Raw genomic sequence first — 20,931 nt, 5'->3', positions numbered from 1 at the left:
TATTGCAATTTCTGGAGTTGATAGTGAAAGACAATTTTTATGAATTTCTAACAAATTTATCTTTATTTTTAAATGTCTGACCAATATGTTTATATTGGTTAATATTTTTCTTTATTTCAAAAATATAGTAAGGTAAATCAAAAAATACATTAAAGCAATATAAAAGACTCATTGATTATCTCATGAGGATATTTTGGCAGAAAATTTTCATTGTGAATGCATTTAAAACCTTATTAACTCAATCTTATTTTATTCCCTTTTCAACAAAATGGCAAAACTTCAAAATTCCTTTGAAAAATAGGATAGGATCAAATTGTCAGTAACAGTAACTACTGGTGTTGTTTATTCCTGTTTATCATGTCTGAGTTAATTCATTAAGATTTTTCAACTTATTAATAAATAGTGTAGTAACATATAAAGAATTATGGTTGATATTTTAATTACATGTTATTTCTCTTTTTATTTATTTGCTTTCCTTTTATTTTTATTACATTTGCCAAAAGTTTATTGATCAGTTATTAACAAGCCTTAAATGATTCTATAGTTTTTATCTTTTAGTTTTGTCTATTTTGAATTTGTTTCTGCATGTCATTGTTTCAGGATTTAATGGGGTATGCCGAGTCAGTTGTTTATTAATCTACATTCATTTCCATATTTTAAATACAAAATTCTAAAGACATTAATTTATCAGAGAGTATAGTTTTGGCAATCAATGTTACATTTTGATAAATTTTTATTTATGGTATTTCCTAAATATTATTTCATAAGCAGTAAATTTACTTTAGTTATTTAAAAGTTTTATTTTAAATGTTTATAAAATATATTATGAAATTATATACTCAACTGTAGACAGGACACATAAAATATCTGCCTCATCTAGTTTTTTTTTTCAAATAAAATTTTCCATTAGTTTTATAGCTTTTCACTGTGTGGAATCCTGTGGCCACCACAACAATCAGAATAGTCTCATCACTACAGTTGCTTTGTAGTCAATTTCTTATTGTACCTTTAATCCCTGACAAACACTAATCTGTTCCCATCTTTATGATCTTGTTCGCCCTCAAATGTGTTTTTGTGTCTTTATTAGCTGTCCATAATGTTTATATTTTGGAATGTACACCTGATTAGTGACTTATTTAAATCTTCTGTGGGATCTCAAAACATGTATTTTCTACACAATTTGATTCTTGTCAACTTATTTCAAAGTACAATCCTTGGCGTATGTCAAATTAGTTTAATGCTATTAGCTGTTATTATTCAAACACACTATTACTTCACATTTAGTATGTGGGCTTGCTATGTTGTGCAGTTTTAATTATATGATAAGATTTCATACTACAGATCTGCCTATACTAATTTTTACTTGCACTTTTAACAATTTTTGCCTATACATTTTTTTTTAATGTGGTGTTGGGGATCGAACCCAGTGCCTCACGCATGCTAAGCAAGCGGTCTACCACTGAACCACAGCCCCAGCTCCTGATTAATTTCTTTTCATGTAAAGATTTGGCAATGTCAGAGCTTTATAAAGTTTTATAGCTATTTTTATACAGTGAATTTTCTGCTTTGTGACATTCATTTTTCCTTGAATCCTAGGCTTGCTAATAGAAAACTGTGACCCTCACTTTCTTCTACTTGTTAGTCTTAATATAATTTATTCTATTATTCAAAATTTAATTTTCTGACTAATAGTTCAGTTGAGTTATTTTTATAGTTAATACAATATCTTATGTGAGTATATATTTCTGATTGTTACTAAAATTCCTTTTTAAAAACTGCACTCCAATACAGTAATGAAACTCAAAGAGTTTTTATGAATGACTGAAAATTTTTTAATGCTGAGAAACTGATAAGATGCTGTATATTTGTAATGAAAATTCATCAGTTATCAGTTAAGAAGCCAATTTTAGCCAAAACAAAAATGCAGTGGTACCTGGAACTCTTTTATAACCATAATAAATAACTATCCACCATGAAGGCACTAAAGATGTCAAGGTATAAAAGTGGGTTAATAGATTCATTCAATGTGATCATTTAAATAACAGTTCTGCAAAACATGGTCTAAGATATTGCTTCTGCCCCATTCATTCTGTTCTTCAACTATAACCACACAGACCGATAAATATTTATTTTACTTTTTCAATATTTCTTTTTTTTTGAGAAAGAGAGAGAGAAAATTTTTTATATTTATTTTTTTAGTTTTCGGTGGACACAACATCTTTATTTTATTTTTATGTGGTGCTGAGGATTGAACCCAGTGCCCCGTCGTGCATGCCAGGCAAGCGCACTACCACTTGAGTCACAACCCTGGCCCTTCAATATTTCTTTATACAAATATAAAAAGTAAATAGATTGCTCTTATACAAACCATGATTGATTGATAGATAGATAGATAGATAGATAGATAGACAGATAGATAGATAGAGATAGATAAATGGCTCATACTATAAAGTGATTCCCAAACATCTTAGAATATTTCACATAGGTGAAAGGGCTTTGACTCAAAAATCAGATTTGATACTGAACTAAAAATATGTAATTTTTAGGTAAAAGTATATAATTACTGATCAATTCTAAATAAAGTTTTGCATTTAGTCCCTTCCTTCAATACCAGAATAGCACCTTTAAATAGTAAAACTAATGAGGGATTATACCTGCATAATTCTGATTACTCTTCAGTCACATGTATCTTATTGTTTCACAAATCATGGAAAGTTATATGAACATAAAGCTATTTAGACCATCTATTTGTTCATCTGATTTTAATTCTCAAACTCTAACCCTAGAAAACTACAAATTTCCCATTTAATTTTTAATCAGCAATCAGCTACAGTATACCTTTGAGCAATTATTAGAGAAATAAAATATATTTCACAATTTTTTAAATATCTGGAAATATCTTCACATGGTTGTTATTGATAAATAATAAGTCATCGAGAAAGTAAGAAATCAAAGCATAAAATGGAAAAAAATACAGGGAATAATTATCAAATAGCTAGTTGCAGGAGCAATTCCTAAGCATAAGCTACAATGCACTATGATAAACAAAATGAGCAAAACTATTGGCAGAGAACTTCCAAGAAAGAAAATATAAATAACCAATAAATCTCAAAGAAATTTAAATTTTTAAAAATGCATATATTAGATTTTCAGTAATAAAATATATATTATGCTTCATTCAGGTTTCAATCTGGTAAATAAATACTAGCATCAACTACTAGTACAAATAGAAATTATAGCAAATTTATTGAAAAACATTTTATTATTTTTTCAGGAGGCTTAGAAATAATCATACCATTTGTTCTAAATATTCATTTTCTCTAAGGAATGGTCAGAAATAGTCAGAAATGTTTATTAGCATTTATGTACAAAGACATCCATTACAAAAGAATATGCAATAGTAAAAACTGGAAAAATTGGCATGTCCTTCAATTGAAGAATATCTATGTAAATGATGTGGAATTGTTTAACTGATACATCATTCAGTCATTAAAAACATGTCCATATTATATGCAGAAGAATGAAACTAGACACCTATTAATCATAAGTTATAAAAAACTCAAAAGGATTAAAATTTAAATGCAAAAATCTGAAAATATGAAACTACTGGAAGAAAACAAAGAAATGCTTCAGGATATTGGAACAGGCAAAGATTTTTTGGAGAAGAAAAACCCAGATGCACAGTAAACCAAAATAAACAGACAAATGGAAGTATATCTGTCTAAAAAGCTTCTTCATAGCAAAGGAAAAAAGAAATCAAGAGTAAGAGACAACCTGCAGAATGGGAGAAAATATTTTGAAATCATTCATCTGATTGGTTAAATATCCAGAATTAAGGAACTCCAAAAACTCAACAGCAAAACAACAAATAATACCATTGAAAAATAGGCATAAGAACTAAATGGACATTGATCAAAAGAAGTCAAGTACCCAACAGATATGAAAAAATGTTCAACATCACTCATCATCAGAGAAATGCAAATGAAAACCACAATGAGATAGTACCTCATCCCAGTAAAAATGATTATTATCAAAAAGACCAAAGAAAAAAATAGTGCTAGTGGGAATGTGGAAGAAAGTGAATCTTACACAATGTTGGTAGATGTAAATTGATAAGGCCACTGCCATTGTGGAAAACAACATGAAGTTTCCTCAAAAAATTTAAAAATAGAACTACAATATGACCTAGCAGTCTCATTACAGAGTATGAACCTAAAGGAAATGAAATCGGTATGTCAGAAATTTACACTCCCATGTTCACTGAAGCATTGTTCACAACATTAAGAAATGGAAAGAGCCTAAGTTTCCATCAATGGATGAAGAACCTAGAGCACATACACACAACAGAATGCTTTTCAGTCATTAAATAAATAAATAAATAAATACATAAATAAATAGATCCTGTCATTCTCAACAACATAGATAGAACCAGAGATCATTAAGTGAATAAGTCAGGCATGGAAAGACAAGTAATCCATGATCTCACTCACTTACGGAATCTAAAAATATTGATCTCATAGAAGTTGAGAATAGAATGGTGGTAACCAAAGCCAGAAGAAAACAGAGGGGAGGAAGAGATGAGGAAATGTTTATAAATGTAGTTAGATAGGAGCAAAGAGTTCTGGTGTATTACCACACACGGGAACCACAAATAACAATAATGTACTGTATATTTCAGAAAGCTAGAAGAAAGGATTTTGGATGTTTCCCCAAAAAATAATGGTAAATGTTTTAAGAGAAAGATATATTTAGCCTGATGTAAACATTACACAATGTATACACGTATTGAAACCACATGTTATGTCATTAATATGTTTAATTCGTATGTTTTATGTATCAGTTAAAATAAAAATTATGCTCAAAAAAGCAAATGAACAAATAAGAAAAGTCATATGCTAAAAATAACAAGAATAAAGTAAATAAACATTGTTCAAGTATATGAAAAAGGCATAGGGCTGATGATGTAGTTGAGGCCCTGGGTTTGAGTCCCCAGCACCACCTAAAAATATATATATAAAATATCAATAATAGTTTTCTAGATCATGGAATTATACTCTTTTTTTTCTGCTTACTTAAAATTTTTGTACGGTGTGCCCACAGTGTCAACAAAGTTCATTTTCACAAAGCCCTACTTGCTGTATTTCCAAAATGGCTCTGATAAAATAGACATTCCTCATAGACAACTTTTTCTCAGGATGTCTTCCTTTAATACTAGGCACACACATATGGTGCTCTGTTAGAGGGTCCAGACTGCAATGTGGATGTGAGACACTGTAATCCATATATGCCTTGCAGAGATTCACATGCTCATTAGCATAATGAATGCAGAATCCTGTCCTGAAAATGGAAAACCCCATTCAATTACTATTTATTCACATATTTCAAATCTATTTGACTCCAAATTTTCTAAAAACACTTCCTGAAAGGAGATAGAAATGTTTTCAATGAAATACACTTTAGTAAATGATGAATAAGAATTCTGATTTTAAAAAGTAAATGATTGAAAATGACTAAGAGTTTTGAACAATTATGATTAAACACATACTTTAGTTATCATATGTCAATGAAATTCATCTAATTAAATTTAAATAAAATATTTGGCTTATTCATTGGCTTTTAATTTCAGCATCTGACTTCCTGGTCAGACTAAATTATTAGAAATGAGAAATCAAGATCCTTCATACAACTCCCTATGTTACAGCCATGGTATAGGTGGACAGAGAAGGAATGTTAAGTTTAGGGATATAGGGAGAGAAACTGAATTTCTAAAAAGCAGCATATGATATCCTAAACACTCAACTTTTTCTCATTAGTTACATCTTGTTTGGCTTTTCAGAGATTAATACCCAGGCAGTTAGCTAAAAGTTAATAAATCAACAATATCATCTCTTTTTTCCCTGTTTGGTTTTATTGTTGCTGTTTTACCCCTGCATGGTATTGAGAGTTGAGGATAATTGGGACTGAATTGCCCTCATGTACTTCAGCATTTTATTTTGAGAAATTTTGTTATTCCAGAGGTATTATTATAGGAAAATATTTAATTACCCAAAGTCTTTAACTTTTAATTTATAATATACGTAAAGAGAAGAAAAAATGCATTTAGCTTTTGCGCAGCTCAGGTGCAAAGAGTAAGCTATGTGAATGGAAGTCACATTACACATACAAATGAGTAGGGCTGTAAATGCTACAGATTAAGAGATGTGTATCAAATCTGGAGTGTTCCGGGGATGTATGGAATACAGAGGAGCTGCTGCTCTGCTGCACTGAACAGATGTTATCTGCCAGTTTCTATCTACAGCAGCAGGGGTTTCCTAACTGATAGGTTGTAGATCTTTCTATAGCCCAAACTTCCACTTTAGTAGGTTTCTCACGAGATTCACTGGCCAATCTGGGGTGAGAGCAGAGAAGCTGAGACAAATCTCATACTTAGCTGCAGTGCAACCCTGCTTGTGTGGCCTTCTATACTGGCCAATAGGTTGGAAATCTTCCAGCATCCCAAATGAACTCTATTATTTATTCCAACCTCTAGCCCCTGCTCTTGCGGCCTATTACTGTTTGTAACTTTAATATTCTACCTCTTTCCCATTTTGTCAAATGTTACTCCTTTTCCTGCCCAGTTTCTCTTTTAAAGACAGGAATCAAAAACATAGATCAGTTTTTTCTATTCCTTGTTAGTGATCAGCTAGTTTGCATGGCACAAAGGTCAGTATGCTTGGTGTCTGCAAAGTACTTCTTTATAGCATTTGCCTCCTTGAGAAAGCCCCAGCTGCATAATTCTTAGATCAAAGGCCATAAGAGTTGAACTCCAGGGGGAAGACTCTTGGTAAACTCATTATTAGACTTTTTCATAAAAATTTTATGTCACTTTATGACATTTTTATGTCCATTACTAATTAAGTAAAAATACTGCAAATTCTATACACATTATGTTGGGAAAATATATAGAGTTTTACTAAGAGCTAAGCAATGTCCCTACAACAGCCTTTCAAGGGCAGCGCAGCACAGCAATGGGTAGACTGAACTCCTAATTCAGTTCCCCCTATTCCAAGATGTAGCACTTTGGGAAAATGACTTCAGATCTCAGGGTCTCGATTTCCACCTCTATAAAATAGGGTCACTTAGATAAGTTAGCACTTGAAAGAATATTTGCATATCCACTTGTATATCATAAGCAGTACTATCTACCCAAGACAGTGAACATCCAATAGAGCAGGACTCATTACAGGTCTTGAGATCTACTTTTTAAATTACACTTAGATGATCTGGGGTTTTGTTAACGTGAATTGACAGGTGGATATTCAACAATGATGATGATCCGCCAGTAGACTCAGATCCACAATTTGCTGCAATCTTCCTTTTACAATCATAGTTGACTGTTGGTAAAGTGTGAAACAATCATAGAATGTTGGTCAAATTTTCCCAATAATTAACTTATAATTATTACTTAATGCCCAACATCCTGTGTAGATTCAAGAAAATATACCAAAAGGACCTAATACCAATTCTTGAAATTTTTAAAAATTTTCTAAGTTGTAAAGAGTATCTCTGTTGACTCTGATTATAAGCTGAAACCACATAATGTTCAGTATAGACAGCAAAAAAGTAAACACTGAACTTAATCCTGTTAGCAACAGAATACAGGTAAAAAGCTTTATTACATACAATTGAAGAAGTCAGGTTAGACCAGGGCCAATACTGAGACAGATCAAACAACTTAATTTTTAAAAATTGGCTGTTCTTTTACTTTCCTTTCCTGAGTGCAACACAAACAAAAAATGAATATTTGAACTATGCTTATACTCTGGAATTCACAGTTAGCATCCTGTGTAAAATCTAACCTTCTTTTTAGGCCTTTCCTTAAATATCACTGGAGGCCCCATATTACCAAGTTCCTAAGCTACACAAACAGGTTTCTGGCAGAGCCCTTAAGTTTTGCTGCAGCTTGATTCTGCCTTTACTCCTTGTTTTCTGGACTAAAAGTTGCCCTTAGGTTCTGTTTTAAGGTAACAGATTTTTTTTTAAATTTTCTTTAAAGGGATTGAGGTTTCAAAAATATTTTCTATGTGTAGGAGGTTAAATAAATCTGGTTATTTAAATAACAAAGAATGCATTGTTTTGGTTTTTGTTAGTGTTTTTAATTTTATTTAATGTTATATTTTTGATGTGATTTATTTTAAATATGCAACATTGAGCAAAAAAAAAAAAAATCCTGGCACAAAAATCAAGAATTTTGGGCCTAGGCCTGTCTCCCTTGCACTGTGATCTTGGCAGTAAAACATGCACAATCTTCCACACAGTGGCAGGCCCCATGGTAGGTAATCAGCTTCTATTTGTAAATGACTGAATGAATGACCTTTCAGAGCTCATTTCCATAGATATGTGTTATGGAATCATATCTAATTCCTTGAGTGCTATATACACCAGCAATTTGGATGAAGCTACATAATGCACATTCAGATGCCTTTTCAAAGCATAACCATTATTAGTGTTAAAAGTTGCACCTTTCTTATCTGTTCAGTAGGGGGTTATAAAGCTAGAGAATAATTGCCAAGAACATAAAAGCTGTAGCCAGACAGATCATGGCTACAGTATGACTAGCTGGATGACTAGCTGGATGTCTTTTGTAAGTCATTAATCTGCTGATAACATTAAACTTTCACATGCATAAAATGTGGAGAGAAAAATGTTTACCAATAGAATTAAAATATGGGCTAATATCAGCCTCAGCAACTTAGAGAGGCCCTAAGCAACTTAGTGAGTCCCTATCTCAAAATAAAATATAAAAAATAAAAGAGTGGGTGCTGGGGATGTGGCTCAGTGGTTAAGTGTCCCTGGGTTCAATCCCTCGTACTCAAAACAAAAAAAAATATATGGGTTAATTTTTCAATTAATCCATGCAGATCGCTTATCCTCATTTCTGGCATAAAATTATATTGTTCTTATTGTTGTTTTAAATACTACTGCTGCTACAATTATACTACAACTTGACAATGTCATATACATTAAAAGTCTTGAACACACAAAAAAAGCAATAAATGGTGTTCACTTCTTTTTTTTTCTATTTTTTTTTAATTGTAGAAGAACACAATACCTTATTTATTTGTTTGTTTTTATGGGGTGCTGAGGATCAAACCCAGTGCCTCACCCGGGCCCAGGCAAGCATGCTACCACTGAGCTACAACCCCAGCCCTGGTTCACTTAATTCTAAAAAGTAAAATTCTTCCTCAACATAAACAACTATAGAATTATAACTGTTTTTGAAATGGTCATGTGGAAGAAGAAAATCTTTAATGTTAATTTGAACATATAGCTACATGTAGTTGAAATTCATAATTTAAGAACTTTACTCACCACAATTAAAAGGCTAGAAATGATGATTTTAACGCCCATTACCAACTTGCCAAATAATAAAAAACCAATGAACCCCTATTTTCTCACTTAATATATTTTGAAATATCAAAAATAATTGTGATAAATTTACAATGTAGATACCATGAACCAAATATGTCCACAGTTCATGAATAGCTTTTTCTGTGCCTTTTGGTATCAAACTCATAAATTCCCATCCTGCTTTAAATATTATAACAGTTATTATGGCAACTCAAGAAAATTGACACAAAGATCTGGATGTCAGCTGAAGAAAAAAACAAGTCAGTCCAAATATATAGTCCAGGAAAGTCACAATACTTAAGGCTAGATGGCTAAATAAAACCAAAATTGTATAATGATACAAATAGTAATGTTAATGCTAAAAATTAGAAATCATAAGTTCAAACATGATTTAAGTTATAGACAATATTAAAAGCTTAAGGATTGAATAATTATTTAAGCATAGTGGCTTTCCTACATAGAGTTAAATAGTTTATTCACCTGTATTTTCATCATGAATTGATGTTACAAAAAACTAAAACTCAGTGCTGGGGATATAGCTCAGTGATATAGCACCTGCCTAGCATTCCTAAGGCCCTGGGTTCAATCCCCAGTAACACACACACACACACACACACACACACACAAGCATGCACACACACACAAATTAAAACTCAGAAAACAAGTTGATTTATGAAAGCAAGCATTAAAAATTGTTCAAGTTGTTTCCTTCTTTCACAGAGACTTCTTTTAATTGTGTATTATTATTACTTAGGTTATAATCAATTTCCCCTACTTTATAATAATATCTACAACTCAAGTAAAACCATGAAGCACTGACCAAAGGTAATATGAAAAACAACTATCAGCAACTCATCTTAGAGAAAGTTGCCTTGGGTGTTCAAAAGGAAGTACCATGATCAGTCATGAAGGCAGTGTCACAGAATGACTTTTTCAGAACACCCCAATGGGGGAACCAAGTCCATGAACTGTTCAACCTGAAGACAGTCATTAAAATACAACGATTCATTTTCTTTTGGACAGAGGAAATGTGATGTGTATCTTTCACAACTTCATTGACATTTATGTGCCAAAGTCTTGTGGAATATATATGTAGATCTCCTTAAAATCTCCTTAGGACTACTTAGAATCTACCATAGTAACAGTTGTTTTAGTAGCAGTAGGGGCCATTTATTTAATACTTATCTCATGTAGGCTTATAGGCCTGTAACATTACCTTATTAAATCCTAACTACAATTTTGTGTTATGATCTACATTATAAAGATGAAAAACAGTTCCAGTAAAGTAAAATGATTTGCTCAAGGATATGTAGCTGCTAAATTCAAAGCTGGTGTTCAAACCAGTCTGACTTCAAAGCCCTTACATGTAAACCCTATTAGTTAAGGGAGAAAGAATGATTCCTCCTCAATTAAAAAAAAAAATCTTCAAAACATTAACATAAACCCTATCTAATCAGTGACTTTCACTTCTTTCCCATATGCATCAAGATTATTTACAGAGGAAGCTACATAATTTTCAAGTTGAATTTTCTCCTCTTCCACCTTTAATAACTATAGAATAATAACAGTAGTAACAGAAGTAAAATTATCATCCTTAGCAGCTTTGAAGCCGGGACATAGACCATATAGGAAAGAAGCTGTTCTCTTGTCAGTGTTTTTGTGTGATGAAAGGGCAGGGAGATGGTTCTGACCTCAAGGCTTAGTGGTTTGTTATTTATGAGAACTAAATAGCTGACATACCTGCTTCTCCACTAAATTCTGCCTGAGTCACAAAAACTTCAGGGAGAGTAAAGATAGCAAACAAGACAGAAAATAAACCAAATTTACTTCATCCTAACATTATTGTTGTCTGTAACATTGGCCGTGGTGTATAAATGGTAAATGTGAGTTTCATGATTCCACTCTGAATTCAAAAAATTTAACACACAGCAAGGGATCATTTCAGAAGGATCAGGACTGAAAATAAACAGGCTTAGGTTTTAAAAAAAAACGTATTGTTCTTTGTATTTCCTCTACATATTTGCCTATACTCTAATACTTTCCTTACTGGGTTTGTTGATTGGAAATTGCAGTCTCTTTTTTGTTTTGTGACCTCAAAGTGCTACTTTTCCCTGTTTGAGAGGTTTTGCTTGGCTTCGTTGTTGTTAACTTCAGTTTTCTCTAAATTAGTTTCAACGTATCAGCTGAAATTACTTACCCATATACAACTTAAGTATCTTTTTCATAACCCAAGATTGGTTTTTATCACTTTACTTCATCAACTTCTGAAGTAATTTCCTACCATTATAAATTATGGTTCTCTTTTGAAATTCATCCGAAATTAGCTAAGACAAAGCAAAACAGTATATATATATATATCAGTAACTTGCACTGAAATTGAAGTAATTCTACAATGATTATTGACCATATACCCAATCCTTAATTTATCCATTTTGCCCAAAATTTTTAATTTATGTCTCACAAATAGATCTTCACATTTCATTACCCCACCCTCTGTATCAAAAAGTTGACTTCCATGAGTTGCACTAGTTGGCTCCTTGATCCTCTGGCTATCATTCAGGATCAATGAATGGGAAACCTGGCATAAAAGTATGGTCTGGGAATTTATTCTTCACTCTGAATATAGGGATTGATTAGATGGCATTTCTTTGTACATTCTCCATACATCTCTCCTATGAGTTTTCTAACAATAGTTTCTGCCCTCTGCCCCAGAGTAAGAAAGTTCCCCACCCATCTAAGAGTATTGCATTATCCCTTGTTTGGCTGAAAAGCTCTGTCTACAACTATATAGTCATAACATTAGTTAAACATTCTTCAAATGATTCAGTTTGTACATGTTGTCTCTCCTTCAGTGACCTGATAGACCACTAAGGGGATTAAAAAAAAAAAAAGGATAAATAGGATATGGTCCTGCTGTCACTATATGTATTCAAACCTGTAGGGCCAGTATTTGGGGCATGAGGTCTGTATGGGTGCCCTGGGCTCAGAACAACCTTGGGTCTGGTCTAATACTCTGATGTGACCATCTTGGAATCCTTAGTAATTTCTGAACAAGGGGCTTATATTTTTATTTTGTACTGGGCTTCACAGATTATGTACCACTTCTGCAAATATGGTACAGATGATGGATACAAGTACAAAACTAATAACAATGACATATTTATTGAAGTCTTACTGTATTTCAAATACAGTTCTTAAAGTTGTATGCATTTTAATTCATTTTATCCTCACAACACCCAATGAGACAAGTGCTATTATTTATCTCTACTTTTTAGATAATGGGCCAGAGCACAGATAATTGAAGTAACTTGCCCCAAAGACACACTGCTAGTAAGTATAGAAATATGGGATTCCTATCCAAACATTCTGGCTTCTTCTATGCTACTCTATTTCTTTGATAGAAGCACAGAAAAGAAAACAATTAGGTTTAATTGTAAATTAAAGCCATGTGAGCAGTAACATGCTATGGACTTTAAATTCTGGAAAGGACTGTGCTTCCTATACAGACAGGCTCATCAGAGATTCACAATAGGGGCTGCAAATCTATGCAAAACAAATAATATTGAACTTCCCATATCATGATGGCATAAAAATAGCTAAAGGATTTTTGCAAATGTTATAAAAATCAAATATTTTCTTAATTTTGACCTAGACATGACCTAAATCATAATCCTGACTAAAATCTAAATAATTACATCCATTGATCCTGATCTCTTTAAACTATTTTCTTTATTTCTAACTACTCCGGGAATCCTGTTTTAATTAAAAACAATGAAGGTCATTTCTAAAATACAAAATTATTTCTTGTAATGCAAACACCAATACTATTTATGAAAAGAAAAATAAAAGGATAGATTATGAAGAGAAGGTGTTCATTGACTTAGAAATTGTAAAATTGCAGAATCCTAGTTTAAGTTCTACATAAAATTCTGCATAATTAAACAAGGCTTTGGTATGGAAATATTACAGGAGAGCCCTTGAATTCACTGCCTTCCAAGCAGAGGATGATTTATTGTCTTGGGATACAAAAGTTTGCTTTTGTAATTGTTTTCTCTCAAAGTGCCAAAGGTCTTTCTTACCAACCTACAAATGACTTTCCTCCTCATCTTAAACTCTGTATATTTTAATAGATTTTTTTTGTCTACCTTTTTAGATTGTAGTGTGTTAACCATCTTTTGGACAAGACTTTTACAAACCAAGGGGTTACCAGTTGATTATTTGGATTCTCTTAAACATCTCTGAAAAAAGCAGGTGAATACTATCATCACTATTTTTATTTTACTGCCAAACTTTGTAAGTTGAATCTTAATCATCCCAATCTGACATCAAAATCAAAATAGTTCCCCTTCCCCTCCCAAGTAAATGAGCTAGTTGTCAGAACAGACTGGTGTGTTTTAAAGGACATCTTAGCCAAGGGTATTATTTTAAGAGATGAGCAAATGGGGAAATCCCACAGCCCAGCCAATAAAATATGAACCAAAGGTGCAAAGAAGCACTCATAAATATTACTTAGAACAAGGGATTCATTGTTTCCCTCCAACTCTTCAGTGGCTCCTCTGATCTCAACCCCTCTCTGTGCGTCAGGGAAGCCTCTTCCTTTAACATGTGGGTTGTTTTTTATGTTTTGTTTTGTTTTATTTCTTTTAAAGCTGGGCTACTACATTATTTATGACTGTAAATATGAGTAGACCCTCTGTATGCTCCTTGTATATACATACTGAGACACCCCCGCCCACTTTTCCCCACTTTGGTATTTTAGTGTGGAAGGATGAAAGGCTTTTCCCTGGAGCTGATGTGGTTGGGGATGTTGAATTAGCTGCTGTGTCAGTATGAGGTAGACTGAGGATTTCCCAACACACCCTCCACCTGCAAACTCAAAGACCAGCCTTTAATGACTGGTTTCAGTCATTTTCTTTCTTTCAAGTATTTTTTACAAACTGTTTTCTTTCTGTCTGTGTCATCAACATTGTTCTATGCTTCCAATTATTAATTTTGATCTCTTCATCCTGTTATCATCTCTCCTGAATTTAAAAAAAAAAAAAGGAATAATAATTTCTTCACTATAGTGACGTGTACTAATTAAAGATAATAAACACAAAAGCTTTTTATAAACTAGATGGGAACTGGATTTTGATAAATTATTTTTGTTCAATGTTGTACTGTTTCCTCTCTTTCACTTTCCTTTGAATTTCCATTTTTAATTCTTTAATGATTCTCTAAGGCTAGAGGAAAAGAAATACTAAATTATCTCAATGGAAGCCTCCAAGAGAGATGAGGAGACCCTGAAAAAGGGGATGAAGGAGAAACAATTGCAGGGTCTGGCAAACCCAGACCTGCTCTGAAGCCCTGGGGAGCTTTTCTCCCAGTGGGTGGAGGCTGCAATTGGCACATCCTAACCTTTCCTTCTTAACCAGAGAGAAAACAGGAGACTGTACCTAAATTCTCAAACTGGAACTAATTGATTTTCAACTAATCTAAGCCTCTAAGTATGAAGAAACTAGGACCAAAGGCAGACCCCAGGAAGGTGGGGGTAGTAGGGAGAGAGGTGCCCAGAGAGCCTGGGGCTAAAGAGACCACAGAATTAAAGAGGAAGGACCAAAGAATGCTGGGGGTGGGGTGAGAAGAGAGAAGAGAAGAGGGAAGGAGCTGGAGGTGATGGTGGGGGACTCCCAAATCCTTCAAGGCCTTGTCTTCAGATGTTATTCCCATTGTTATTTCTCATTAAACTTTTGAAATTGGCTATTTGTCGGTGACCCCTGCAAGTTTCAAAAATGTTTAATTAAACTATCATTATAACTATGTATGGCAGCTGCATTTGACAATCAAATGTTTTTAAGTGGAATAATAATCCTTGTGGTCACATTTATGGATGTAAAGGGTCATTGAGGAAGAGAAAAAAATTTTTTTTCTTCCCTCCATAATGTCTTTCTCTTCAAAAGCTAAAATTTTTAAAGAATGACTGCTGTTTTATCCAATATTAGCATTTATTATTCCAGGCATAGGCCATGAGCATGTATTACACTGGTTTCAAATTATCTTTCCTCTCAACCCATCCCCCACTTCAAAAAAAAAATTCTTGCATGTGTTTATGGCTGTGTTTATGTTACACAGGTGTTAATAACCCTGTTGGAGAGAACATAGATAGGCATCTTCAGGTAGATGTCTATATAAATTCCTCTCTACTGGCACTTGAGTTAGCCAGAAACAACAATAAATATCAGTGATGTCCTTCAAATCTGTCAATTTAAAACATAACATTTTTTTCTTCCAATATCATGAGAGTCCAATGATTTTGAAAAGGAGGAGTTAATTTAAAGTTTTGAAAGCCTTGTTTTCTTTCATATCTAACACACTAAATATGTGGTTAGAAAACATGAAAAACTTTAAGCATCATATTTACATACTTTAACGCTTGAGCATTAATGTATATTCTTGAAATATATCTATAGATTTGACTGCAAGCCAACTAGCTGATCAGTGAATAAAATAACATTAAGAAAACCAAAGTTCAACTTTTTCATAAAAGGACATACAAAGAATAATACAAAAGTGAATTTCCTGTGTTTACTGTTTTTTGTAATTTCCTCTGAAACATCCACAATGTTATGTCATTTTAGTTATACTGTCAAGATCAAATAAAAATTGGTTTCTAATTTTAAAAAAAAAGTCTTAGAAATACACTGCATTTTTTCTTTATATAAACAAGAATATACTTAAATAGTGAAAGCACATAATCTAATCACTACTTTCCTTTGCATGGGTATTTAATATATAAACTAACACAGAACACTGTTGAAAAAGAGAGGCTAAAAAATAAAATTACCAGTAAGGTGATTTTATTACTAACAAAATAATGTGGTATTGATTTAGCAAAACTTCCACTGGTATTCAGCAGTTTCAGGGAAAAACAAGGGAATTCAACCTGCAAAGATCTCCTACTATGAGACTGACAAAATCGGGCCTAAGAAAAATGCATACAAAAGAGTAGAAAGTTACTCTTCATTCAATTAATCATTTGTATTTGTTTCTTCAAAGTGAGCAAATCACTTAAAATAATTTAAAGTTAAAAATGACAACTTGGGTTTTGTATTAAGTGTTTACATGACTTAAATCTATTTATTTACATTTTATTTTGCCTTTTAGAAAATTATATTTTCCACTTATGAACACAAAATTATCTCACTGGAAATTTAAAAAGTAGATATAACAAATACATTGCACATTTTTAAAAAGTAGATATTTCATGAAATATGATTTTGAGTATGGATTAAGTTTAACTGTTCTTGATAAGCAAAATCTATATTGGAAAATATGTCTTTCTAAATGATTAGATAAATGCACCAAATCCATTATTTGGCTTGAAGATGACAATATGAAAGAATTTTTTAAAAGTATTCTAGTAGATCCTTTCTATATAATTCACCTTATTATGGGAAATATCAACAGATTCTTTCCACATATTTACATGTCCAAGTTACTTCCTGAGTACAAATCCATTGCTGCTGTTAATTTGTCTCATTTGCACTTAGTCTCCACTATATATACATCTTGTAAGATATACAAAAAATAAATAAAATTCTCTTGGGTCTTATAAGATCATGAATTATGTTGCAGGTAACAGTCTTAGGGCAGTTCATAATAATATTACATTTATACTTTTTCTGAGTATGCTTTGACCTGTTTTACTGTGGAATAATACAGAAGTTAATAAGTTTTTACTAAGTAGTGATTGGGTGTAAGAAGTGGATATATTAGAAGGCATGTTATAAGGGTAATACAATCATGGTTCTATTTTCCTCAGAGACTACTAGAATCATTCAGCCAGTATCAGAATCAATAATTTCTTGTAAGAATTTAGTTTGGAATTATTAGATGATAAAGAAATGAAATGGTTTGTTAGTGAGGATAAGCCATTATTTAGTAGTTCAAGTATAATAAAAATAGTTTTCTATAGTTTATATCCAATATTGTTTCTCTAGAATTAAATAAATGAACATATTTCTTGGTAATAAACTTATAAATCACTGTGCTATTATAATATAAACAATATAACCAAAATTTCAATGATTTAAAAATATGTCTCTTAATAAAAAAAGAACATAAAAATCACTTAATAAAGCTGTTTATTGTTTTTTACTTTCTTGTTGTATGTAGATTTCTAAAATGTAATGGTACCTGAATTCAAAAAGACTTAATTTTTTATAAAATAATCATATACTTCTCTTACAAATGATCAAAATACTCAATTAATATAAAACATTATTAGAATAAATTAATGACTGAGTTGATTTTTTTAAAGTATGTAATACTTTAAAAAGAGGATGTCTGTCAGATTTTAGATGACCTGAACTGATACTTTGAGTGATTTAAATTTTTTTTTGAATATGTAAATTATGCTAGATTGGAAATTTACTATTATAATACTGTAGCTTAAATTTAAAGTCTTGAAAATACTTTAGAAATGCTACAGAGTCAAATGTACTCTGAGCTACATTTTCATGCCTCTTACACTAGGAAAAAGGAATCAAACTAATTTGGAATTAAGCTGTTTTAGAAGTCCAAGTGAAACCAGTTAATTATATATAGAAGAAAAGGCCTCCAGAATACCTGACCAGTACCACAAATGATGACTAACGAAAACTTAATAATGAGAGCTTTGTGTACCAACATAAGACATATGATTTATTAAGCACCTTATCCTTCATGCTAGGAGTCACTGCTAAAAGCAAATGAGCAGAGCATATTAAGCAACATATATTATAAAAGCATCCATGTGTCATTAAGATTTGCTGCTATCTGACTTTTCAAAGAATATTTGCTTTGAGATATGAGGAAGTTTTTAATTAAGTGTGTAATAAAACATGTCGATTTTAAGTCAAAGCAGATTGTAATTTTTAAAATAGTGTTTTAAAAGTTCTTGCATTATAAAGTTCTCAGCTTTTTCCAGTTGATTAAATTTGTTGGTAAAATTTTTAGTCTTCAAAAATTAAACATTCAATGTTATTTTCCTTTGAATATATAAGGATAGTATATTAACCTTTAGTTTTTACGGAAATATTTAAAAGAACAACATCCCTTGTAAAAGCTTTTTTAACTGATAAACTCTTTACTATTATTGTCAGAGAGAATTTGGGGCACCAATTTACTATTTGATATTGTCGACATTTAAAAACTACCCTAAATTTCCAGCATTGAATAAAACATAATTTTAAAAAATTATTCACAAATATTATTGCTACTTACAGAAATCCTCAATTAAATATTTTACTTCAAATAAAAGAAAAATTATGTATAGGTAAAGATTATCAAAGCATGATTTACATGTCTCTTGCCTGTGGAAAAAATCAAGTAGGTATGATATATTTTCATCATTTAGTTAAAAAAAAATGTTAGGTTGAGGCTTCTTTTCTAAAATAGTTTTCATAGAATTTCAGAATTGCATCCCAGATTCTTTGATAGTAATATTTAATAGTATTATTTGATCTTGGTTAATTTCCTATTAATATTTTATAGTAATTGCTTCCCCTACATGAGAGTTTTTAAGTAGTACATGAAAGTATACGTTCTTTAAATTTCCAACCAAAAAAAATGGTACAGGATGTTACTTTTACTTCCCCATATGTGCTTGTTTCTTTTTCTTTTTCTTTTTTGCCTAAAGCATTGCTATCCTCATAAATTTCACTTTTTTAGACTATGGCCTTTTTCTTCATATATTTAAGCAAGGTTGAAATTTTAACAAGCTCTGAAGAGACCCAAATCTACCCAAACTATAACTTTAATTCTAGCATTTCACATTAAATATATAGATATAGACATGACTTTGTTGCCTAAAGGAAAATCTTACCTTTTATCAGTGAAAGAAAGGAAACAGAAGCTAGAGAGAAGAGTTACAGAAAATGACTTTGTATAAACAAGGCCACCTACCAAGCAGCTACTTTACCATTAGGAAAACTTCCACTCTGTAATAACACAGATTAACAAATAAATGAACAACATACCTAAGTTGACAAAGCTCATGACCATGTCTGCATCGTTCAGAAAGTTGGTGTCATGTAGGCTGGCTAGAGGAGGGCTCTGGGTGGTCAGAGGAGCTGTTCGAGATAACTGTATACGACGAGGATATCCATTGGGAGAGGCTGGGTATCCTTTTCGTGCCCCTCTAGTTTCTCCTGCCAGGGATGCCCTCACCGAGTATTCTGACTCTTCAGGATTTTCTTCATTGGTCATGGCATTGTACAGGTCCAGCATAAAGAGAGGCGCAGAGGATGCTTGTTTTCCAGGTGAAAAGGGTCTGGGTCTGTGAGGCAAACCCAAGATAGAGAGAATTTCCCTCTGTATTTCCCGTCTTTCATGGTTCCGTAGTCTTCTATAAATAAAACTGGAATGAACATGATTGTCTCCCAAACCTCCTTTTGCATAACCCACTAGAACCCAGCAGCTCCAGAGGAAACCCACAACACCCCTAAGTAAAAATACAGTCAGATGCATTTTTGTCCAGAAGCAAAAGTTGATATTTTTAGTCCTTCTTGTCCTTGTTCTTAAAAAGAAATCTAAGTTGCTAGGAGGTACACTTTCCCAGTAGCTGTAAAAACAAATTTACCTATCTTCATGACAGTGACATTTCTGAACACGACATCCTCACTGATTTTCCTGTCCTATATTAAATATTTTGGAATGTGTCAAGAGTAGTTATTTCTAGGAAAGCTGAAACTCAGATTTCCAGTTATCCACAGTTGCTAAGAGTTTTTGCTGCATTGATGGAGCAGAAGACGGCCAATATTATGTGATCAGATGACCTATGCATTCCTATATGAATTTATGATAATCAGGCCTTTGGTATTTGAATTAACGGAAGCTGATCTTCTGATAAACTGTAGTTCCCAAGTTATCTTCACTTGTTCTGGAGTTCTTCTCAACCCTTGAGCTCTTTCCAAGACAAATCCTGATTTCTGAATCACAGATCTATGCTGATCTGCACCTTGGTGTTGGAATATATATTTGTCCGGCAGCTTGGTGATAACTTTAACATCTTTTGTATCGTCTTAGTGTAAAATAAGACTCAAGGTTGTACTATTCAAGTAAATGTGTTTCCCTGAATTTACTTGAAATCCTTCCTGTAAGTCCATTCAATCCCTTTCTCCTTCTTACTGTTAATTCCACCTCCAGCAGGCACAAATATACCAGCCCTCTTCCAGAGAGATCTAAAGAGTAGTGTAAGCACAACCCTGCTGGGAAAGAAGAGGCTTCTCATTGTAATTTGAAACTGGTAAAGCAAAAAGAACTTAACCCTTTTGCTACCAGAAAAGCCTCCATTTTCACAATTTTATAACCACACATCTAACATAGAACAGTGATGTATGGGACATACGAGTTCCAGGGGGAATAAAAGCTGGTTTTTCAAGTAGCAAAGTTTCTAAAAACTTTGCCACCCACTTTATATAGCACTCCTTTAGAGCTCTCTGTCTTTTAAGGGCACATATTTAATACACTTCTACATTAAGTCTCTGGTTGTAGCTAATTTAACAAGATATGTCTCAGTTC

General features: G+C 32.5%; 1 protein-coding gene across 1 annotated transcript in view; it reads right to left on the bottom strand.

The window, feature by feature from the left end:
- Bmp5 (bone morphogenetic protein 5) overlaps window positions 1–20,294 on the bottom strand; it is a 115,209-nt gene extending 94,915 nt beyond the window's left edge. The window contains exon 1 of the mRNA XM_027938247.2: window positions 19,389–20,294. Coding sequence (XP_027794048.1) covers window positions 19,389–19,878 — 490 coding nt within the window. The 5' untranslated portion in view covers window positions 19,879–20,294. The remainder of the gene's footprint in view (window positions 1–19,388) is intronic.
- Window positions 20,295–20,931: the final 637 nt, after the last annotated feature.

The sequence above is a fragment of the Marmota flaviventris genome, chromosome 6 (assembly GCF_047511675.1).
Source record: "Marmota flaviventris isolate mMarFla1 chromosome 6, mMarFla1.hap1, whole genome shotgun sequence".
Lineage (NCBI taxonomy): Eukaryota > Metazoa > Chordata > Mammalia > Rodentia > Sciuridae > Marmota > Marmota flaviventris.
The sequence above is the reverse complement of the archived record's forward strand: the minus strand, read 5'-3'. Positions and strand labels throughout refer to the sequence as shown.